This window comes from Capra hircus, chromosome 19 (genome assembly GCF_001704415.2).
Source record: "Capra hircus breed San Clemente chromosome 19, ASM170441v1, whole genome shotgun sequence".
NCBI lineage: Eukaryota > Metazoa > Chordata > Mammalia > Artiodactyla > Bovidae > Capra > Capra hircus.
Genome location: NC_030826.1, coordinates 17,387,458 through 17,410,306, shown reverse-complemented (window position 1 = coordinate 17,410,306; position 22,849 = coordinate 17,387,458). Strand labels below are relative to the sequence as shown.

General features: G+C 41.9%; 1 protein-coding gene across 1 annotated transcript in view; it reads left to right on the top strand.

Moving 5' to 3' along the window:
* Nucleotides 9,219-22,849, top strand: part of PSMD11 (proteasome 26S subunit, non-ATPase 11) — a 29,796-nt gene continuing 16,165 nt past the window's right edge. The window contains exons 1-3 of the mRNA XM_018064243.1: nt 9,219-9,364; nt 11,770-11,871; nt 16,952-17,076. Of these exons, the coding sequence (XP_017919732.1) occupies nt 9,274-9,364; nt 11,770-11,871; nt 16,952-17,076 (318 nt within the window). The 5' untranslated portion in view covers nt 9,219-9,273. The remainder of the gene's footprint in view (nt 9,365-11,769; nt 11,872-16,951; nt 17,077-22,849) is intronic.

Below are 22,849 nucleotides of genomic sequence, written 5' to 3'. Positions count from 1 at the left end.
GACTCTTTGTGACCCCCATGGACTGCAGCACACCAGGCTTCTCTGTCCTTCACCAACTCCTGGAGCTTGCATAAACTCATGTCCATCAAGTCAGTGATGCCATCCAACCATCTCATCCTCTGTCATCCCCTTCTCCTCCTGCCTTCAGTCTTTCCCAGCATCAGGGTTTTTTCTAACGAGTCAGTTCTTTGCATCAGGTGGCCAAAGTATTGGAGCTTCAGCTTTAGCATCAGTCCTTCCAATGAAGTTCCATGTGCCATATAATAGATAATATAGAGTTCCATGTGCTATGCAATAAGTCCTTGTTGGTTATCCATTTTGAATATCCTGCTATGTTCTTTTTTCCCAGAAGATTTTATGATGTACCTTTAAACTCAAGCTTGATGGCATGGGGACGCCAGAAAATTGAACTGCGCTCTCTGCCCAGAAATTTTACAGATTATCTATACATTGAATGGAAGATGCATCAGTAAAAGAATTGAGACTATTTATAATTTAGGTATAATTTAGATAGACTGTAATTTTAGGACTTCCCTCATGGTCCAGTGGTTAAGACTCCACGCTTCCACTGCAGGAGGTATAGGTTCTATCCCTGGTCAGGAAATTGAGATCCCGCATGTCATGGGGTAAGGCTAAAAGAAACAGTACTCACAGGGCTAAATGAATAAAATAGGCATATGTTATGGACCAATATTTCTTACATTTGATTTTATGCAATTCTTTAAAACATGTTGTATGAGCTTTGGAGGTAAACCAAACACTGGAGTGATGAGATTTTATTTCACGTGCTAAAAGAAAAGGTTTGATAAAAACAATTCAAGATCTCAAGGAAATATTATCTCTGCCAAGAAGCACAGCAAGGAAGGCTATAATTTATGATAGAAACAGCATGTCAAATTTGACTTGAGACCTTTTACTCTCCCTTGATCAAGTTTCTTTCTTTAGCTGGATGGATTGTAAATATTTTGCATCTTTGTATTTCTTATTGGCATAGAGAATGGCAAGTCATGGGATGTTGAAACTCCTGTGTAAAGTTATTTTAGGTTCACAAGATTGCATCAAGAGACATATTTTTTTTTCATGCCACATTTCTGTTTAAGTCAGAATTATACTTGCCGGTTTCACAATTTCTTCAAAGTGCTGAAAGGAAAATAAATGTAGCAATTAAGAACTATATTCCAGCCAAACCACCAGACAAATTTGAAGAGGAAATATAAATATTTGAAGGCACAAAAGGAGCTTAGAAAATTTGCTGTCCATAAATTCACTCTGAAATAACAACTTTGAGTTACTTTAGTCAGAATTTCTTTTTTTTAATTTATTTATTTTTAATTGAAGAATAATTGCTTTACAATATTGTGTTTGTTTCTACCACATATCAACATGAATGGCTATAGATATCAATATGGCTATAGATATATGTATGTCCTGTCCCATCTCTCACCTCCCGCTAGTCACTTTCTGAGGCCTTGCACCCAGGTTCAGTTTTATCCAGAAGCAAAATGTCTGTTGCCCTAGGGGTGCTCCAACCTAGGTGCACACAAAGGATACTGCTACATGTCATTTTTTAGTCAGTTTCTTTGACAGAAGACATGCTTTGCAAGAATGAGGCACAAGAAGAAACAATGCGCAAATGAATGAATGGCACTTATTGTCTAAACATTAAAGTAATTATGAACCAAAATTCCAGTTATAGCGATGTGGAAGCACTCAGCAAGAGGAAATGAAAGCGTGTCAAGGATCTTGTAATCCTGTCTTTTCAAGGGGGAGATAGAGATACCGATTACCTCAGATATTATTAGAAAAATAGTGTTTAATTATGTGTGTAACAATTTAAAGGTAGCCACTTAAAAGATTAAAAGTTGAGTAGAAAAAATTGAATAAAGAAATGACCAATCCAGTGGACGTAAGGAACATAGCAATGGTGAGATAAAAAGAAGATAAAACACTCAAAATTTATTTTATAAATTACCATAAAGAAAATGGGTTAAATACACTACTTTTTAAAAAGCTCAGCATGGATTAGAATCATACACATATACGAAAACTTAGCCATATGATCTTTCATAGGAAACACAGGTAAAACAACATAGAAAACCTAAATATTAAATAGAAAAAGACACAGCAGGCAAATAGTACCTGAAAGACATCTAGAGTAGCAATTCAATATCACTCAAAATGCATGCACACAATGCTATATTCAAAATGGATAACCAACAGTGTCCTACTGTGTAGCACAGGTAACTCTGCTAAGTTTTATGTGGTAGCCTGAATGGGAGGGGAAATTGGAGAATGGATACGCGTCTATGTATGGCTGAGTCCTTTTGCTGTCCACCTGAAACTATCACAACATTGTTAATTGACTGTACTCCAATATAAAATAAAAAGTTTAGAAAGCTGTTATGTAAAGGAGAAAAATTTTTAAGGGGAAATTTTACTTTTTAAAAGGAATCCATGTACACTCACACAAATAATCTCAACAGTATTAGTATTAGAGAAAATAAGATACTACAGTACTTTGTAGTGAGCCTGTAGGGAGCCTGAGACAGAAAAGATATTCAAATTAATCACAGAGAAAAGACAGACTGCCTGCAAAGGAACTTCAGTTAGACTGAAAAGAGTTATCTTTCACATCCTTGAAATGCTGAGTGAAAATACATGTCAGTGTAGGAACTTTGTACCCACTGGAACTATCAATTAAGACTAAGAGTAAAATAAAGACATTTTTTAGTCAACGACAAAGTTAATCACTGACGGAGTTTCACTGAAGGAGAACCATACTACTGCTGCTAAGTTGCTTCTGTCGTGTCTGACTCTGTGCGACCCCATAGATGGCAGCCCACCAGGCTCCCCTGTCCCTGGGATTCTCCAGGTAAGAACACTGGAGTGGGTTGCCATTTCCTTCTCCAATTCAGGAAAGTAAAAAGTGAAAGTGAAGTCGCTCAGTCGTGTCCTACTCTTAGCGACCCAATGGACTGAAGCCTACCAGGCTCCTCCATCCATGGGATTTTTCCAGGCAAAAGAGTACTGGAGTGGGGTGCCATTGCCTTCTCTGGAGAACAATACTAAAACACAAATATTGGGTTGGCCAAAAAGTTTGTTTGTTTTTTTCCATACAATGTTAATGAACATTTTGGCCAACCAATACAATAAGGTGTCTGAAGGTTTGGGAAGAGACGGCAGTGTGTGACAGAAGGATTTCCAGAGATGAAAAGATAGTAATGACTTTCTTTGTGTATTCTTTAGGTTCTGTTTTTTCTTTATCTCTCTTTCTGGGGTTAATACTAGCTTAGAACTGCTAACTTCCTGTCTGCTGCACAGAGTATGAGGCAGAGAAGAAAGGAGTAGTATGTACTTTCATATTAGCAAGATAGTACAGTATAGCACCTCCTATTTGTTCAGCTGTAGGATACAAAGAAAACTCAGTGAAAAATTAACAAATAGAGGAAAGAAATAGCTTTGGACTATGGGGTAGCGTGGAGTGGAGATTGGGCTTCCCTGATGGCTCAGCTGGTAAAGAGTCTGCCTGCAATGCAGGAGACCTGGATTCAATCCCTGGGTTGGGAAGATCCCCTGGAGAAGGGAAAGGCTACCCACTCTAGTATTCTGGCCTGGAGAATTCCATGGACCGAGGAGCCTGACAGGCCATAGTCCATGGTGTTGCAAAGAGTCAGACACGACTGAGCGACCTTCACTTACTGTGAACATAACTCACTTAGGAGGGGATATTAGGGCTTCATGACATATTTGGAAGTTGCGTTGGGACAGGAAAAAGGGGCAAGACCCATGGTGAGGAAGTCTTGAGATGAGAAATAGAACCGACAGTTGATTGTTCCTCTGTTTCTATAAAAAATACCAACTAGATTCGTTTAGCCCTCTAAGTGGGCTTCCTGAGGAAGCAGGTGCGTGCGTGCTTAGTTGTCAGACTCTTTGTGACTCTATGAACTGTAGCCCGCCAGGCGCCTCTGTCCATGGTATTCTCCATGCAAGGATACTGGAGTGGATTGCCATGCCCTCCTCCAGGGGAATTTCCCAGCCCAGGGATCAAACTAGAGTCTCTTAAGTCTCCTGCATTGGAAGGTGGGTCCTTTGCCAGTAGCACCACGTGGGTGCCACAGCTATTAATAATTTAATCAGTAACTTGATTATTTAAAAGCTGCCATTTAATGAGCACAAATATGCATCCATCATAGTGGTGAAGTATTCTACTGTCTTTGAAAATATAATGTTCAGGGACTTCCCTGGAGGTCCAGCAGTTGGGACACCAAGATTCTACTGCCGAGGGTGTGGATTCTCTCCCTGGTTGGAAAACTAGGATCCTGGGTATATATATATGTGTGTGTGTACATACACATATATATAATCTTCAAAAATTCTGTGAAGTAGATTTTTTTATTGTGGTAAAGTACATATAACAAAATTTATAATTTTAACCATTTTTAAAATGCACACTGTGATATTAAGCAATTCACATTGTTGTGCAGCCATCAGGTGAAGTTGATTTTTTAAATAATATACATTTATTGATATTAATATAGTTAAAAGATCATAATATTTTAGTGCATAGGAGTACAGGCTTAAAAATTTTTTTTTTAACTGAAGGATAATTGCTTTACAGAACTTCAATGTTTTCTGTCAAACCTCAACATGAATCAGCCGTGCTGCTGCTGCTAAGTCACTTCAGTCGTGCCCGACTCTGTGCGACGCCATAGACGGCAGCCCACCAGGCTCCTCCATCCATGAGATTTTCCAGGCAAGAGTACTGGAGTGGGTTGCTATTGCCTTCTCCTGAATCAGCCATAGGTGTACATATATCCCTTCTCTTTGAACCTCCAATCTCCCTCCACATCCCACCCCTCTAGGTTGATACAGAGCCCCTGTTTGAGTTTCCTGAGGCATACAGCAAATTCCTGTTGGCTATAGATTTTACATATGGTTATGTAAGTTTCCATGTTACTCTTTCTATATAACTCACTTTCTCCTCCCTTCTCTCCACGCCCATAAGTCTATTCTCTATGTCTGTTTCTCCATTGCTTCCCTGTAAATAAACTCTTCAGAACCATTTTTCTAGATTTTGGATATGTATTAGAATATGATATTTATCTCTTTCTTTCTGACTCACTTCACTCTGTATAATAGGTTCTAGGTTTATCCACCTCATCAGAACTGACTCAGATATGTTCCTTTTCATGGCTCCTTTTCCTATATGCAGGTCAGGAAGCAACAGTTAGAACTGGACATGGAACAACAGACTGGTTCCAAATAAGAAAAGGTGATAGACAGGGAGGCCTGGCATGCTGCTGTCCATGGGGTCACAAACAGTCGGACACAACTGAGTGACTGAACTGAACTGAACTGATAGTTTCCTTTGCTGTGTAGAAGCTTTTATGTTTAATTAGGTCCTACTTATTTACATTTGTTTTTATTTCTGTTACTCTGGGAGGTGGGTCATAGAGGATCTTGCTTTATGTCATCGAATGCCCTGCCTATTTTTCCTCTAAGAGTTTTATAGTTTCAGGTCTCACATTTAGGTCTTTAATCCATTTTGAATTTATCTTTGTGTATGGTGTTAGGAAGTGTTCTAATTTCATTCTTTTACATGTAGCTGTCCAGTTTTCCCAGCACCACTTATTGAAGAGGTTGTCTTTGCCCCATTGTATATTTTTGCCTCCTTTGTCAAAAATAAGGTACCCATAGGTGCATGGTTTTATTTCTGGCAGGCTACAGTCCATGGTGTCACAAAGAGTCAGACACCACTGAGTGACTATATATTCCTGACTTTTTCCATGTCCACATTTCATATGTAATGCTATTGAAATTGATCTACTTTGTTTTTCATTGTAACTTTGTCTCTACCTTCAATGGAAAACCATTAGTATTATTGACCACAACTAGAATGTATTCATAAAAATAAAAACAAGGAAATCTAAACTCCATCTAGATACTGTTGCCTGCTCTCACTTTGTTAAAAAGATAAAGGAATATTAGAGAGCCAGTAAAAACATAGTGACACCTCACTGAACATTTCTACTTCGATAAGAAGAACTGGAGAATATTTGGAAAGGAAACGTCACAGTATTCCAGGAATGGCAAATATGGTCTGGGTGGACCTCATGGGAGAAGAACTGGAGAAGAACTGAGGTAGCCTTCTGTGGAGGTATTTGGATTCCCTTGCATGATATTCCTGCTTCTCTCCACTCATCTACTGAGCTGTCTCTCTCCCAACTTGGCTCTAGTTTGCTCCAAGTAACAGAGTTCGGTTTCTGTTCCCTTGGCTAACTGGCTCAGTGTCTCAATTTCCCAATTCCTGAGGGAGGAATTGGACTGGTCCAGCTCATCATTTCAGGCCAGCCCCTCTATTCCCGAGGTCACTGGTTAATCTGTGATAGCAGTCAGATTGGCTCAAGTGAATAATCCCATAGGGTAGGGCACAGACATTGAGGGCAGAAGGTTGTGGCAGGACAAATTCTAGCACTTGTCTCATCATCCAGCAAATATGTATTGGGTGGTTTCTGTGTGTGCACATAGGAGTTGGGAGTATAACTGGACCAGACTGACAAGGTTTCTGAAAGTCTGTGGAGGGAGATGAGCTTAAATAGGTGAAATAATAAAATCTCAGACTGTGTTAAGTCCTAGGTAGAAAATAAACAGAGTGCTATGATGGTTACTGGATGGAAAGTATAGGTGCTGATTCTCTCTTGTTGATAGGATCTGTGGGTTCTTGAGTGGCTCCCCTGGTAGACCTCACAATACTCATTCATTAACTGCTTCCTGAAGTCCATCCTTCCAGCCTTCTATGATAAGTGTCCTCACTCTCTCAGATGGCCCTGCTGAGTAGGTTCTTTCAAGATGGTGCTGTGAAATCTTTGCACTTGGTCCCTGCAAGCACAGGAAGCAGAGGCTCTTTTTCCTTGTCCCATTGTGGGGCATGTTAGCCTGTTTCTCTGATTTGGAATTTCTGCAGGCCAAAAGTGGGTAACTGTCCTCATGAATGTGTATGAAGGCCCTGGACTCCTGGAGAAACATATCAGGTTCATCTCCAGCTTTCATGACGGTGGTTGCGCACAGAGGAGCTTAAAAGTTCCTGTGGTCAGCAAGACATACCAGCTTGGGAGAAAGGTTTGGCAGACACCCGTTCTCATTTGTAGTACCCTCCTCTTTGTAGTGAGGTAAGCACTTTATCCTCTCCTCTGATTTCTTTCTTTCTTTTAAATTTTTTTTGCAGCACTGCACAGCATGTGGGCTTTTAGTTCTCCAGTCAGGAACTGAACCTGTGCCACTGCAGTAGAAGCGCAGAATTGTAACCACTGGACTGCTAATGAAGTCCCTTCTACGATTTCTTCTAATGAATTCCTTTTGAATTTTTATGCATCCTGCTGTAGGCTGGAAGTGGATGAAGGTTGCATCTTTGGGGATTTAACTGGTAACTCTTCTTTAGAAGGTGGGGATACATGTGGCTTTTGTTCTCAGCTTTGGAATTTTATAGCCCATTAACATTCTGGTACAATATTAATTGGGTACCAAATTGAGAAGGGAGGAATGCCTTTTTTGAGCCAAGAAAGACTCAGTTTTAGGAGACATTTAGAAGCCATTTTATCCAGTTCCCCAATCAATATCATGAATCCTGTTTACAATGATTTGATGAGATGTTATCCAGTTCTCATTTGAAAACATCCAGGAACTAGGAACCCATTCCCTAACTCTCAGATCTCAGGGCTGTCAATTACCATATGAGTTTCACCAAATCATTTAAAACCTTTATCTATAAAGGAGGTTTAAATAATATCTTCTTCACAGAACATTGCTGGTAAGATAAAAGGAAATAGACATACAAATTGCCTAACTCAGACAGGGGAGTTCCCTGGTAGCTCAGCTGGTAAAGAATCTGACTGCAATGCAGGAGACCCTGGTTTGATTCCTGGCTCAGGAAGTTCCCTTGGAGAAGGAAATGGCAACCCACTCCAGTATTTTTGTCTGGGAAATCCGATGGACAGAGGAGCCTGGCAGGCTACAGTCTATGGGATTCTGAAGAGTCAGGACACAACTGAGTGACTAAGCACAGCACAGCACAGCAACCCAGACACAGGTGAGTCAATGTCTGTTCCCTTTATATTAATAGGTTCCTTTAGGAGGCAGCATATTACTTCTTTTTGGCCACTCCAGAGCAGCATGCAAGATCTTAGGCTCCTGACCAGGGATCAAACCTGTGCACCCCGCAGTGGAAGCTCAGGGTCCTAACCAGGGGAATGCAAGGTCCCAGGCTATTGCAATTTTGGATTGTCTTCACCCGCAGAAAGATCTTCATGCTGAACTGTCTGTATTCCTTTTTAGTACTTCCTTTAAACTCAACTCTCAGTGGGCACAAAGAAGGTCTTTTTTCCCTTCTATTTGACAGCTTTTTAGATGTGTGTAATATTAGTTGAAGGCACTGGAGACATTGGGGGAGAAAAAACCATTTTTTCTTCATTGAGCTAGGGATTTGAAGTAGCTGTTAGACTTCTATGTGACCGCCCCCCCCCCCCCAAGAGGGATTAACTCAGTGAATGGGGCAAAGATATTTCACTTTCTAACATCAGTTTCCTCCAACACTGGTGCATTTAGTCAGGCTGGCTAGGATTCTGTAGGATTCTAGCCTGAAAAGTGTGTGTGTGTGTGTGTGTGTGTGTGTGTGTGCATGTGTCCCTCCCACGTGTTGCCAGACGCTTGAAAGCATTTGAATAGTGCTATGAGTCTGAGTGAACTCCGGGGTTGGTGATGGACAGGGAGGCCTGGCGTGCTGCGATTCATGGGGTGGCAAAGAGTTGGACACGACTGAGCGACTGAACTGAACTGATTCTTTGTCAGCCAAATAGTGAGCACTTTATGAGATTGTTTATTGCCCTGAATAAATGGCTGAATGTGGAAGCTACAAAGAAAGCCAAACAGCTTTCACTGAATACCCAGGCGGGTACTCAAACACTTCTCTCAAGGGCAAGCGAGGGGTTTTAGAGGCCTCTTGTGGGTGGCTGGGGACTAGTCTCGGGCTCGCAATGGTTAGGCACCGCCTAGTTTGTTCGTGGGTAGCCGCTAGGCGGTGCCGGAGAGCCTCGCTGGTGGGCGGCCAGCTCCCCGGCTCCCATCCTCACCGTTCGGCCCTCCTCCGCGGCCCCCGCGCAGAGACTACAGCTCCCTTCGTGCTCCGGGAGTGGAGGAGGGCGGGAGCGAGGGCGGGCCTTCCGGGCGTGTGTTTCCGGCGTCGGCGGCCGCGGCCGGGGACGGTGTGAGAGCGGTAAGATGGCGGCGGCGGCGGTGGTGGAGTTCCAGAGAGCTCAGTCTCTACTCAGCACCGACCGGGAGGCCTCCATCGACATCCTCCACTCCATCGGTAAAGGTCGCCGCGCGCCCTCTCTGTCCCCGCTGGCCCAGCTCGGCCTGTGTCGGTCGGCGGCGGCGGAGCGCGGCCGGGCTAGCCGGCACCGGGGCTGCTGACTCACTGTGTGTGTGTGTGTGTGTGTGTGTGAGGGGGGCCGGGCCGGGGGCCCGAGGCCGCTCGGAGCTTCCTGGAGCCCCGGGGCCCCCACCCCGGTACGAAGCCCCGAGGCAAGCCCGGCGTCCACTCGCCGGCTGCTGACTCACGGTGGGCTCGGCGCGCGGAGGGAGAGTGGGCCGAGCCGGGGCCCCGTCGCTCCCCAGCCTTGTCTCCCGCTCTGGCCGGTGCGGGCTGGCCCGGGACCGCGAGCGGTGCCGGCCGGCTGGCGGGCTTTGTCGCGAGCTGGTCTGAGAACCTCCAGTTGAGGGCCTGAGAAACCCGCTCTGGACAGGCATTTCCCGCCCTTGGTGTCAGCCCAGCCTGCTCGGGTGGGAGCGCGAGCGCTCGCTCTTCTTCTCTTCGAGTTTCCTTTCCTCCGGACGCTGGAGCTGCTACTTCTGCCAGTCCACCGCGGAAAGCTCCGCTTGCAGGGGCTCTTCCTGAGTATGTTTTGAGACACCGAGGGGGCACACACCTCAGGTTGGCATTTGGTTTGGCGAGGTGGCCGAGAGGTTCCTTTACCCCTCCCGTGTAGGGTGTGAGAACCAGATGTTGGGGTGGGACCTCCCGGCCCGAGGAGGTGACTAATCGTCCTAGACTTTCCCGGAGAGGTTTGGAAGAGAGTTCAGAGAGTTAGTTGTCAGCCGCGGAGTTCCGCGAACTCTTTGGAACCTGACGGCTGCCCTTTGCCGGAGAAAATGAAATAAAAACGTCTTAGCACTGTAGTATGATTGTCTTACACCTTGCATGCAAGTGGAGGAACTGACGTGGGAGCCCGAGCCGGTCGCTGCCGACAGTTTTCTAACTGGGATTCAGGTGTGAACAGAAATAAACTTATGATGACACAGAGGGATTTTAAATGTTCATCCATCAAGGGTTCAGATAGGGCTAGCTCTTCACTACACAGGCAGTAGTGATGTTTTTAATGTAGCTGGAGAAGATTCGGATTGAATCAACAAGTAGTTCGAGAATGCACGTGTATGTGGGACCTCCAGGCTATTGACTTTTCAGTTGACTCATTAGTCCGTTGAATTTTGGTACTCCTGACTTTCATGAAGAAAGGACAGTGACAGGATCTTGATGTCTTTATCTTTGGGGCTACTAGAAAAAGGGAAGAAGTGGGGGTTAAGATGCATCAGTGAATGGATGATGTTGGTAAATAATGGCTGTATTTCAGTTTGAAGTTCTGATCTTGACTTAAGTCAGTTACAGTTTCAGAATTAGAGTTATCTCAATGTGTGTGTGTGTGTTTTTAAATGTGTATTTTTATCCTGTGGATACAAACTAGTATTTACAACTAATGTGAGAAGCATGGGTTTTATTTTGTGTGTGTAGTGCCTACTATATTGTCTTTTATAAAGTGGGAATTATGGTAAACATTATAATCAGTATTTTTTGCTTGCCGACTGTATTAGGAGAGAGTTCACTGAAAGCTTCTTTGTTAGAGTAAGCTTGAGTCATGATGGTTGACAGCCTTACTTTTTCCAGACTCCATCATGGAGTATCAAAATTTTGGTTTTTGTCAAGTCATGATGCTTTGTAAGAGAAGTGATAGCTAGTGATGATTATTAAACTTATCACTACAAGCTTGAAGAGGCTGGCCAGTGTTCAAGTGGTAGAATAGTTACTAAGAGTTGGAAGAGGGACCGTTAGCACAGTTACTTAAGCAGTTCCCAAATCCCTTAAACTAGCTTCCCTCCTAAGGACCACACTGGAGCTGTGACAGGATTTTTTTTCCTGAATGGCTTTGTAGACCTATTTATCCCTAACATATCCATCAGCTGAGGTTCTCCACAGGCCTAAAGTTTATTGAAAGACTTTTGACTTTACAGTTATCTGTAACTTGGTCATTTGGTTTTAGTTCGTGGCAGGTGAATATGCAGACAGGTATGTTTGATATTCTGACAGCGCCTGGCATGGGGTATTCCTCCACAAGCATAAAGAACTTGGTGTGCTTAAATTTTGCATTAGGCAAGTGACAGCAACAGAAATCGCCAGTGTATGTGGGTGAGGGAAAGTCTGAGTGGTAGAATGAAAAGGCATATTTAAATTCCAAAGAGAGGAATCTGTTCTGCTGAGATAGATAAATGGGACATGTACTGCATGATCAATTTACTTTTTCTTGTTTAGAGGTTTTTTCTTTTAAAGCTCTCTAGCATTTGTGTTTTGCTGAGTTTGTGTGTGGTCTTGTGAGGGTGAAATTTCCTTTAGTCTTCATTTTTTGTCAGAATTTTAAGAGGGTTTGCATTTTCCTCTCCCAGTGAAGCGTGACATTCAGGAGAATGATGAGGAGGCGGTGCAGGTCAAGGAGCAGAGCATCCTGGAACTGGGGTCTCTCCTGGCCAAGACTGGACAAGCTGCAGGTAAGTGACCAAGTGGGTTGCTTTCTCTTACCTGAGATGCTGCGTGAAGTTTCACTTTTTTTGTTGGAGTGAGGGAATATAGGACTGCATCCACACAGTTTATTGGTAATGAAGTTCCATTTTATTGCCCACTTGTTGAGCTTCAGTTTTCTGTCAGGAAGTTAAGAGGCCTTTATTTTATTTTTTTTTTTTTAAGAGGCCTTTAAACTCATTTCTTTCAGGGTGGCTTTTGTTCTGCAGGTGAAGGAAGAATCCTATTTCTGTTGGGATCAGTAACCTGTGGTTTGTTTCTGCTTTGGATTTTCACTTCATTCCCTTACATGTGGGCAGTAGCAGTCTTCGGTGGTTTCATGCATCTGTTCTGATGTACTTCAGGTGGGAGTACCGAGGCCCCTGCTTTCAAAATGACCAGGGATTTTGTATCCAAGGAAGTAATTTGCTGTCCTTTTTTCCTGATATTCAATGAGTAAGACATTAAATGGAGAGAACCTTCCCATGATTTCTCCACTGGTACCTAGGACTTTGTACCTGTTGTTGCTTAGTCTAGTTGTAATGGAACCATTGACTTTCCAGGCTCCAGGTGATATTCTGATGATGGGCGTGTCCTTGGACTGAGAGAGTCCTGTTGACCAGGAAGGCCTTTGACCAGTGAAGTGGCAATAGTATTCAGAGTAGCCTGCTTAAACTTAACATGGATGATTTTAGTTAACTTTAAAGTGAATTTGGAGCTTATCTGATTAGAATGGATTACACATAGTTGATCTTGTGGATTACTTTCTCCCAAATTATGTTGTTATCCAAGAGGATGATAGGTATGCATTAGCAAAACAACCTGATAAGGTAGATACTATTATCCATTTATACTTGAGGAAACTCAGCACAGAAAAGTTAGGTATCTTACAGGTACCCAGTTAGTATGGGAGAAACAGGATTTGAATCCATGTAGTTCTACTAAGCTCATGACCTTGAGTTATAAAGGCTATTGCTTTCCATAGTTATTCACTTACGAGTTATCAGTGGTGGGTGGTGGTTTTTTCATTGTATGCTGACTTCTATTAACATGTATATGGATTCCTTTTGCCTGTCAGTTAATGTTGCAAAACAGTTTTAATGATTAGTCTACATGAAATATAATTAATAAAGTAATTTTCCTGAATTAGAAAGCCAGGTGAAATTATTATTTTTTTGGCTGTGCTGCACGTCTTGTGAAATCTTAGTTCCCTGACCAGGGATTGAACCTGGACCCTTTGCAGTGAGAGCACAGTCACCAGGGAATTCCCTGAAATAATTTTTCTGTTGTTGAACCATTCAGATGTCTACTTTTTCAAGTAGAATGGATAATTAAAAACAGCATGTAGTATAGTCAGTGTTTCCGAAAACTTGTCTGAAAATGTTACTGTTCTGCTTGAAATTATATTTCCTGCTTTACTCCCCGCTTGTTCATTGCCCCCCATTCCCTGTGAACCATACCTGAGAAGTTTACGAGTGTACAGGGAAACCTACTGGACTCTTTAACAGGTGAATCATAATAGCTTTCAGAAATGTTTCCAGGTTACTTATCATTGTTTTCTGAGAAAGACTTGGAGGAGTATGTTAAGGAAGTTTGGGGCCTACATTCATTTACCTATCTTTGCTATTAATAATTGATCAGTTTGTGTTCTTTACTTTGAATTTGGGGTTCCCTGAGAACAGAACATCTGTCTGTTCTGTTAATTTTCAGTTTTGTTTTGTTACGCATTTCATATATGGCTAGAATTGCACTGCTCAGAGAGGTAGGGTCCCTGCTGGACAGTAGACAACTTGGGAATTAGTGAATAAGACTGTCTGATGCATGCTTGTGATTGAAAGTTGTGGTCTTCATTATCAGGCGTGATTTCTCGGCTCGGGACCTGCAGATTTCATAGCCTGAGACTCTTTAAAGGAGTGTGCTAGGTTCTGTAAAGGAAGTTTTGGTCATACATTTGCAAATAACTTCAGTAAGTAAAGAATGAAGAAGTGAATATGATTCTATCAGAATTAAAAAATCATTATGTGTGAAAATGTAAAGAAACAGGGAATATAATCAAGAATGAATAAGAAACAAAAATAGACTAAAATGAAAAATGAACTGAGTCTTTTGGTAACTAAGACGTCATTTGTTTTTCTGTTAGATCAAAAAGAATAACTTGGAAAAGATACTGTCGTGCTAGCAAATGCTAGAGAGAAAGGCAGATTCCTTAGCTCATGTTTCACTTCTGCCTTTTCCAGGAAGGAAAATGATTAAGAAAAAGATAGAAATAACACCAGAAAGAGAGAATTAAAGCCAAGGTAGGTGAGAGAAGAGAGAGCAGATTCTCTTTTTCAATAAGTTCAAGTTTCTAGGCTCTGACAATTTCTGTCTTTTAATATCAAAAGAATGGTTGTAGCAGATATGTTTATAGAGCCACTGTGATTCTGAGAAAACTCATGGAGGATGGAGAGGTATAAGGAAAGTAAGGAGGGGCAAACATTATTCCACTTTTCAAAAAGATAATGAAAAGAACAAAGTCTAGACACTATAAGGTGGTAATCATCAGTAAAGTTCTGGGACAGATTATTTGATTAGGTTTTAGTCATATAAAGCAGTGGGTTTGTTAAGAAAAAATTATCCCAAACTCACCCTAGTTCTCTTTGGTTGGCCTTATCAGATTTGCAGGGCTCCATGGACAATGGCTTGCCAGCTGTTCTTGTAAATAAAGTTTAATTGGAACATAGCCATGCCCATTTGTTTACATATTACCCATGACTGCTTTTGCACTACAATGGCTGAGTTGAGTAGCTACTGCTGAGACTGTATAACCCACAAAGTTGAAAATATTTACTATCTGGCCCTTCACAAAAATAGTTTGCTAACCCCTGGTTAGGAATAATGATATAAACAACATATCTGATGTAAGCAGAGTTTTTGAACATTTGGCATGGCAAATGGATCAATTGTTGACCTGGAGGGAAGTCTCTAGCATCAAGCCATAGGGATCTGTACTTGTTCTTGTGGACAGCATCTGGCATATGGCTAAAGCCATAGCAGAAGGTGTGCTTATTTCTGTGGATGATTCAGTACAGTAGAGAACAGATTTAGGATTCAGGGTTGTTGCCAAAGCCAGCAAGACTAAATTGTGTAGAAAGGAAAAAGTTATAGACTTAAACTGTTTATCAGAACAGAGGAACCTGTCTGCACAAAGACCTTATGGACTCAGTCTGAACAAAGAGTGCTGTTAGCAAAAGCAAAACATGCTTTCCTGTGTTACATGTGGCAGTCTGATCAGGAGAACGGAGCCATAACTCTACTGGTCTGACCCTACGTGGAACATTGTTTTCAGTTCTGGGTACCACAAGTGGTACATTTGCAAACCAGAATTTATTTGGAGGAGGGCTACTAGGGTGACAAGGAATCTAGAAACCAGGGTGTTGGAGGAACAGTTGAAATAGCTAAAGCTATTTAGCTTGGAGAAAGGGACATTTAGGGAGATACTTGCGTGTGTGCTAAGTTGCAGCAGTCACGTCTGACTCTTTGCGACCCTGTGGACTGTAGCCCACCAAGCTCCTCCATCCATAGGATTCTTCAGGCGAGAATACTGGAGTGGGTTGCTGTGCCCAAGGAGATAAAGTGATAGTTATCTTCAAATATTTGAAGCCATGTGGAAAGAGGATATAGACTTATGTTTCAGAAAAGAACAATTGAATTTGACCAAGATTGGAATCATCTGCTTTCTGAATATTTCTGTCACTAGAGATTGTTCAGAATTGTTCCAGGATAATAGGAAACTGTAGAAGAACGGACGTTGCACTCGACTACTTTTAAAAAGCTATGATTATGTAATTGAAGTTTGCATAAGTGCACAAGGAATTTGAGGGAGAGAAACGGGTGTAGCCTGGCATTGCCACGGAAGACTCAGTAGGACTTTCACCGACTTGAAAGGGCATCTAAGCTCTACGTAGGTCAGGGTGACGGGTGGATTCCAGGTGGCAGTGCAGCATGAGCGAGGCCTGGCTGCAGGCATGTGTGCAGTCAGTGCGGGGGTGAATGGAGTGATAGAGTGGGGGAGAATCTGAGGCGGTGGGAGTCCCAAGTCAGGACCGGCGAATGGAGGGAAGGGTGAACTTTCCTACTCTGTATAGAGTTCCTTTTATACCTGACACGGCCCCGTGGTTTCTGTGGCTATGCTGGCAGATGAGGATTTCAAGACCCCTAATTAGCATTCTCTGGAGGGGGAGGTTTGCTTGTCCTGAATTCAAGTTCTCAGGAGGATGAGTCTACAATTTGAGGCAGTGACACTAAAGTAATTTTAACCTACATTCCAGGAGTACTTCCTTAGTTGGTCAGTTGAAATATTGTCTGATTCTCACTCTTGTTTCTAAAGGTGCCCCCTTAGGATTACTGTGCCACCCTCTTTTCTCACACAAGAGGGGGAGAAGCCTCAGTGGTGGTCACCTTTTTTGTCATGGTTTGACTTAGGGTTTGTAGATTAGTGAGGAATTTTAAAAGGGTACAGTACAACGTTAGGGGACAGACGCCCTAACGTTCATGTGAAAAACTGATTCAGAAGAGTGCCATGCAAGTTACATTGGGAAAAGACTAAACTGGGCATAACTTTAGGAAGGGAGGAAAAAAGGAACCTGAAATTGAAGGTCTCTGTTGAGATTTCCAGTCTTGGAAATTAGAAAAAAAAATTTCCATTAGCTCTGTAACCTGATAAATTTGTTGATTGTGGGGAAGTGATTTTGTCCAAGGTGGTTGAGGCATGGCATATTTCCTGTTCTAGAGTACTGCTTTCTGAGAGTGTGAGTACTTTGCTGTACTCATGAGATAGAGAGCCTCGAGCATGTCCCAGGATCCTCACAGTAATCCAGTGGCCAAGTGGGGAATGGAATACAGATTTGGTGTAAGCTGTTAACTTTTTTGCTACTCTATTACCTGCTGAGAATGCTTTAAATTCCTATTAAGTTTCCTTTTGACTGCTTCCAGACATAGGTACTGATTTTATTATCTTGGGTCATCTTTTAGTGGGTTTTGTCCCTAATATTGATGGGTACTTTTTCCTGTCACAATTGCCTTCCGCAGAGCTTGGAGGACTCCTGAAGTATGTGCGACCCTTCTTGAATTCCATCAGCAAGGCTAAAGCTGCTCGTCTGGTCCGATCTCTTCTTGATCTGTTTCTTGATATGGAAGCAGCTACAGGACAGGAGGTAAGCTACTTGAATGACAAAAGAGACAAAGTCTTGTTTGGAGCAAAGTCTTGTTTCAGTGAAGGAAGTGCCTGCCTGCACTGCAGTGGTAATGTGTAAAGGACGGCTGGGAGGACAGCGCAGGACTTATCATGTCAGTTTCTCTTTGTTGCAGGGCATTTGATACTTTGGGTCTGTTCCATGCTTTGCTTTGTAAGTGGAGATTGTCAGTGGTCCCTGGAATCCTCATTACATCAGGGTCACAAACTGATTCTTGTCTTTGAGGTATTGTATTGCCACACCTTTGTAATGTTTTCTGTGTCTGTGGTACCTCTGTGTCACAGAGCTCCTAGTGAGCACTAATTAAGTCCCGTGGCATCCCTGCTTGGCATGTCTTGTATGCATTTATGCCTTTATTGACTGAGCATCCATCTGTCTGTCTCGTGTGTCCTGAAGTGACTGGTATACCTGTCCATGTCCTCTACGAGTTCAGACTGGACCCTGAGCTGTACCGAAAAGTGCCTCTTTGGAATCGCTGAGCCTCTTGCAGTTCTTTGCAAAGAATTACTGTTTGCAATTCCGGAGAAGGAGACGCTACCACAGTTAAAACTCATTCTGTAAAAAGTGGTAGATTCAAGCAGGGTGTGTGGTGGTTGCTTGAACCTGTTTGTAGGAAGAATACAGTTGTTGTCTTTTCTGTATTGCTCAGCAGTCATTGAATGCGTGCTGTGTTAGCACTGTTACAGTGCTAGGGATTCATTTGTAACTGTACAGTGCTCTCATGGGGATTGTATTTTAATGAGGAAGGCAGATAATGAACAAATATATAAAATGTCAAGTGGTATAAAGGCAGGGGTAGGAAATTGGTAGGTAGTTACATGTCTCATTATTTGCCATGGCGCCTGTGGATGTAAAGGATGTGAAGGGGCTTAGTGGCATATTGAATAAACAGTGGGGAACTTCAGAAACCTAGCACTTAATGGATCTTACTTTGAAATCATGTTGTTTGTAAAATCTGGTTTCTTTCCTTAATGATTCTTTGAAGCCTAGTTTAAACACCATAAACTAACTTCATTGTAGAAAATTTATTTCTAGAGAAGTCTTCAAGTTCATTTGTTTTTACTATTGATGATAGATCAAAAATAGATGTGTAGATGGCTGCCTTTTGAACCAAAGCATTAGACTTATTTTTATGAATAATTTAAAAGAAAAGGTGGTGTTTCAAAGAGGTGTTACTCTTGTGTAACCCTGACTTTAAAAAAAAAATTGTATTTGTACTCATGAAAAAGTGATGCCACATTTTTTGTTTGAATTAGGATGCCTTAGAATGAGTTGAACAATAAATGTTAGCTTGAAACAGACTAATAAATGTTACTTGGAACATTTTAGGCAGAAAAAATTAATTATCCAAGCTGCTTCTTTGACTGAACTCTTGGAATTTGCCTCTTTCTATAACTGCGCTGGCTCAGTGGATAGAACTACATTTGTTTGATGGTCAGTTCTCCTCCTCCTGTATCCACATTATCCAAATCATAATTTGGTGCTCTCCTGTAATTGGTTTGTGGGATTTACTGGCCTTTGGCTTGTGGCTCCATGTCTGGTTAGGCCCTCCTTTTAACTGTGTGTGTACATTGTTATTCTTCATTGTACATTATTTTATTTTTTTGTCAACTAGAGGCTTGTCTTACCCTAGGGTGAAAGGGAGCACTCTTACAGATTGTGTCTTTTTATTGTCAATGTCGTATTAGTGCTAAGTAAGACCTGTTGATCTTTTTTGTTTGTTTGTTTTTATTGATTAGTAGTCTAGCTTTTTATCAAGAGCCAGAGTCTTACTCCACTTAGCAGGTCTTTCAGTAATTTTTGTGGATTACAGGTTATTTGCTTGATTTGGAGTAAATTATGAACCATCCAGATAGTTCTGTCTGCACCTCAAAGTCAACATAGCAATGTCAGCACCCAACTATTTATTGAATTCTGTCAGTGCAACTCTCTCCAATCTTTATTCTCCACCTCTTTTTGTATCTGTTCTCTATGTACAACTGCCATCGAGTTTGGGTTCTAATTATTTCTTCTTTTTTTTTGGAGGTATTGTTCATGTACAGTGAGTTCTAATTATTTCTTAGACTACTGCAAAAGTCTTGTACCACCATTTTGAGAGATATCCTACCCAGTAACCCTTTCAACATCTTATTCCTCTCTGTTCCCCCCTAACTTGAGCCTTCAGTGGCTCTCGATTGCTTGCAGAGTCCGTATTTCATGTTCCTCTCCAGTACAGCTTAGCAGGACATTCTGATCTCCTGGTACTCTATGACGTGTACCAGACATGCCCGGCCTGTTGGGCACTTGACTGTCTGCTGAGCGAGGCCTGTACACTCTTCATGGTGCACCTTTCCCTTCTGGAGTTCCATGTCCAGTACCATCTCCTCTGAGACTTTTCCTTGCTGACGTTACTGTGATCTAAACTCTGCAGTGATGTACACTGTATTTGTACATGTTATATTTCTGATGATTCTCTGTATGATGGCTGCTTGAACGTTTCCTCTATTTCTTCTCCTGTGATACAGTCTCATTCAGATGAAGCCCTGTGTGCCTTGTAGTGTTACAGCGCCTTTCTCTCTTATTCCTAACTCATGGCTGTTCCTTAACCATGGCTACCTCTGGCCTCACCTGCCATACTATTCTTTCACTTTATTTACAGCTGTAACACTGGCTTTAAACTGTTCTAACTTTGGGGCATTTTTATACATCTAATTTTTCTTTTGGCCATGTTGTGTGGCTTGCGAGATCTTAGTTCCCTGACCAGGGTTCTAACCTGTGCCCCTTGCAGTGGAAGCATGAAATCTTAACCACTGTACTGCGAGGGAAGTCTCACTCTCAGCCTGATCTTAACACAGCCTTTTTTCTTCTTCACATCATTTCAAGTCTTTGTTTCCATCTCGTTTCCTCAGAGACCTTCCTTTATCACCATATCTAAAATACCCTATTTCTGCTTTCTTCATGTTTATTTTGCTTATTAACATTCATTTCCTACTTAGAAGCTAAATTTCATGAGGATAATTACTGTGTCCTATTCACTGCTGTAACCTCCACACTTAGAGTAGTTTGGCCCAAAGAAGCTACCTAACTAGTATTTGTGGAAGGAATGTATGGATCATGCCTTCTCCGTGGTAGATGCTCAGGAGATATTTTGTTGAATTAAGAGTTAAGTTTATTGACTTAACCATGGGGTATTGTTACTGCATTTGTCTACGTGACCCAAGACCTCTGACTTGGGAGAGTGGAAAATTGTAGGTTCTTTTAAAATTCTTCGATTGAGTATTGGGAAAGGATAGAGGAGCAAGGCATAGGTGGATCACTGTCATAGAAGTGTTGAGGCCTGGGGCAAAATACGAAGTTTTAGGACATTGGTAAGCCATGAAATTAGAAGATGCTTACTCTTTGGAAGGAAAGTTATGACCAACCTAGATAGCATATTGAAAAGCAGGGACATTACTTTGCCAACAAAGGTCCGTCTAGTCAAGGCTATGGTTTTTCCAGTAGTCATGTATGGATGTGAGAGTTGGACTGTGAAGAAAGCTGAGCACCGAAGAATTGATGCTTTTGAACTGTGGTGTTGGAGAAGACTCTTGAGAGTCCCTTGGACTGCAAGGAGATCCAACCAGTCCATCCTAAGGGAGACCAGTCCTGGGTGTTCATTGGAAGGACTGATACTGAAGCTGAAACTCCAATACTTTGGCCACCTCATGCGAAGAGTTGACTCATTGAAAAAGACCCTGATGCTGTGAGGAATTGGGGGCAGGAGGAGAAGGGGATGGCAGAGGATGAGATGGTTGGATGGCATCACTGACTCGATGGACATGAGTTTGGGTAAACTCCAGGAGTTGGTGATGGACAGGGAGGCCTGGCGTGCTGCGATTCATGGGGTCGCAAAGAGTCGGACATGACTGAACGACTGAACTGAACTGAAGAGATCTAGAAGTGTTGGGGAGTTTGACACGAAGAGTATGCGAAAGGGATTTTCCTTGCCTTTTTGTATTTGGTGACTCATCATAAGTCAGATAGAGCTACACCATGGTCTTCAGCTTGCTGTGTTCCAGAAGCTGATGTGATTCAGGTTAGGTTCTGGTCATTTGCCTTGGAAGTGAGGCTGTATGGGTGGGGTGGGTGACTGAGGATTGGGATGGTTGGCAAGGAGAAGGGGAGTAGAGATTTAGGGTGAAGAGGGGAGAAAGAAGACAACCAGATCCTTAACCAAAGAGTGAGCTGAAATTCCAGAATTGATTTTACCTTCCAGGTATGTCTAGGCAGTGTCTTTGGGAGGCCATTTTTTGGTATAGTCTATCCAACTGAAGCACAGTAGCACATTTTAAGAAACCTTACATCAAAAAATCCTGTTGAATTAAATGGTTATTTTAATGGAAAAAAGGGAGTTTGTGCTAGAGAATTTCACACTTAAAATAGTAGTTAACTTTTTTTTTCCCTTAGGAATTTAGTGAATAAAAGCATATAAAAAATGGTTTAGTGTTATTTACTTAAAGCTTAAAAACATTAATATCTAATTTGACTGTTTTAAGTTTTTGTACTCAAGTTAGGGCTTCCTCCAGAAGCATGGACTTCTTGTGTATTATTATCTATCCCCTTTATCAGTCATTGTTAGCATTAACAAAGCACAAAGCCTCTCGAACAAAAGGGCAGTGAGTGGCCTTTAAATTTTTTTTCTGAGAACTGACACGCTGGATTCACCGATTATAATCCTAGATATTGCAAATCATGTACCCTGTAATTGGAAACTGATAGTTCATGTAAAAATTCTCTGCTGTAGGAAAAATGTCTCTATTGACCTGAATTTACTAAGTGTAAGTTGAGATTGGGTCAGGTTCTGGTCCTAACAGCTGATCATGACCTTTGGTGGGTCACTTAACATCTGTACTGTCAGGGAAATGGGGACAGATGGGATGCTAGGGTAGAACTCAGTGTTTCTTAACTAGGGGTATACATCAGAGAGGCCAGCTTTTTATTCTAGACTACTGAATCAGGAGCCTAGGCATTCATTTCAGCATTGTTAAACCTGCTGGGTAGAACTGTTGGTAAGCGTTTCTTAGTCCCCCAAAACGTGGAGGACTAAAGACTTTTATTTTTGTTGCTAAAAATATTCATCAAAATATTTTCAGCTCCATTCATGTATGAACAGAAATCTTACTTTGATTTTGGTTTTTAGAACATAAAACTGAAATTGTGATTGGCCTGCTTTTATTTCACGTGTTGTAGAATTCATGAAGGTGGTTGAGTTTAGAGTTGGGGATTGAGTAGCCACTAGGGGTCCCCCTCTGGTGAGTTATAAAGTTTTCATTGGCTCTTGCTGATGAATCTTCCAAATACCATGTAAAGGCATTCATTTATCTACTGAGCTTTATTTTACCAGTTAGTTTTCTGGAAAGCTCAGTTTCTTCTTATCTTATGCTCTGATTGTGAATCTTAATATAAACTTGCAGTAACAGAAGTGATAGATGGTCTGCGGCACCTAATATGTACTTGGCAGAGCTCCTGTGGCAAGGATACCTGATGGCATGTAGACCACCTGACTTAGAATACTTAAGTTAGTTACTTTGTATGGGACATTACTGCTTGGGTAGCAGGTAGAACTGGGAGTTCGGAGTTCTTTTATAGAAAGTTTAAAAAGCCCCTTTAAGTGTTAGGCTAATTTTAATTTCTTTTTGCTCACTTTCATACAAGCTAAGTTTGCTCTACTGTGATGAGAATTGTTACTTGCGCTTTGTAGACTCCGGAAGGAAAG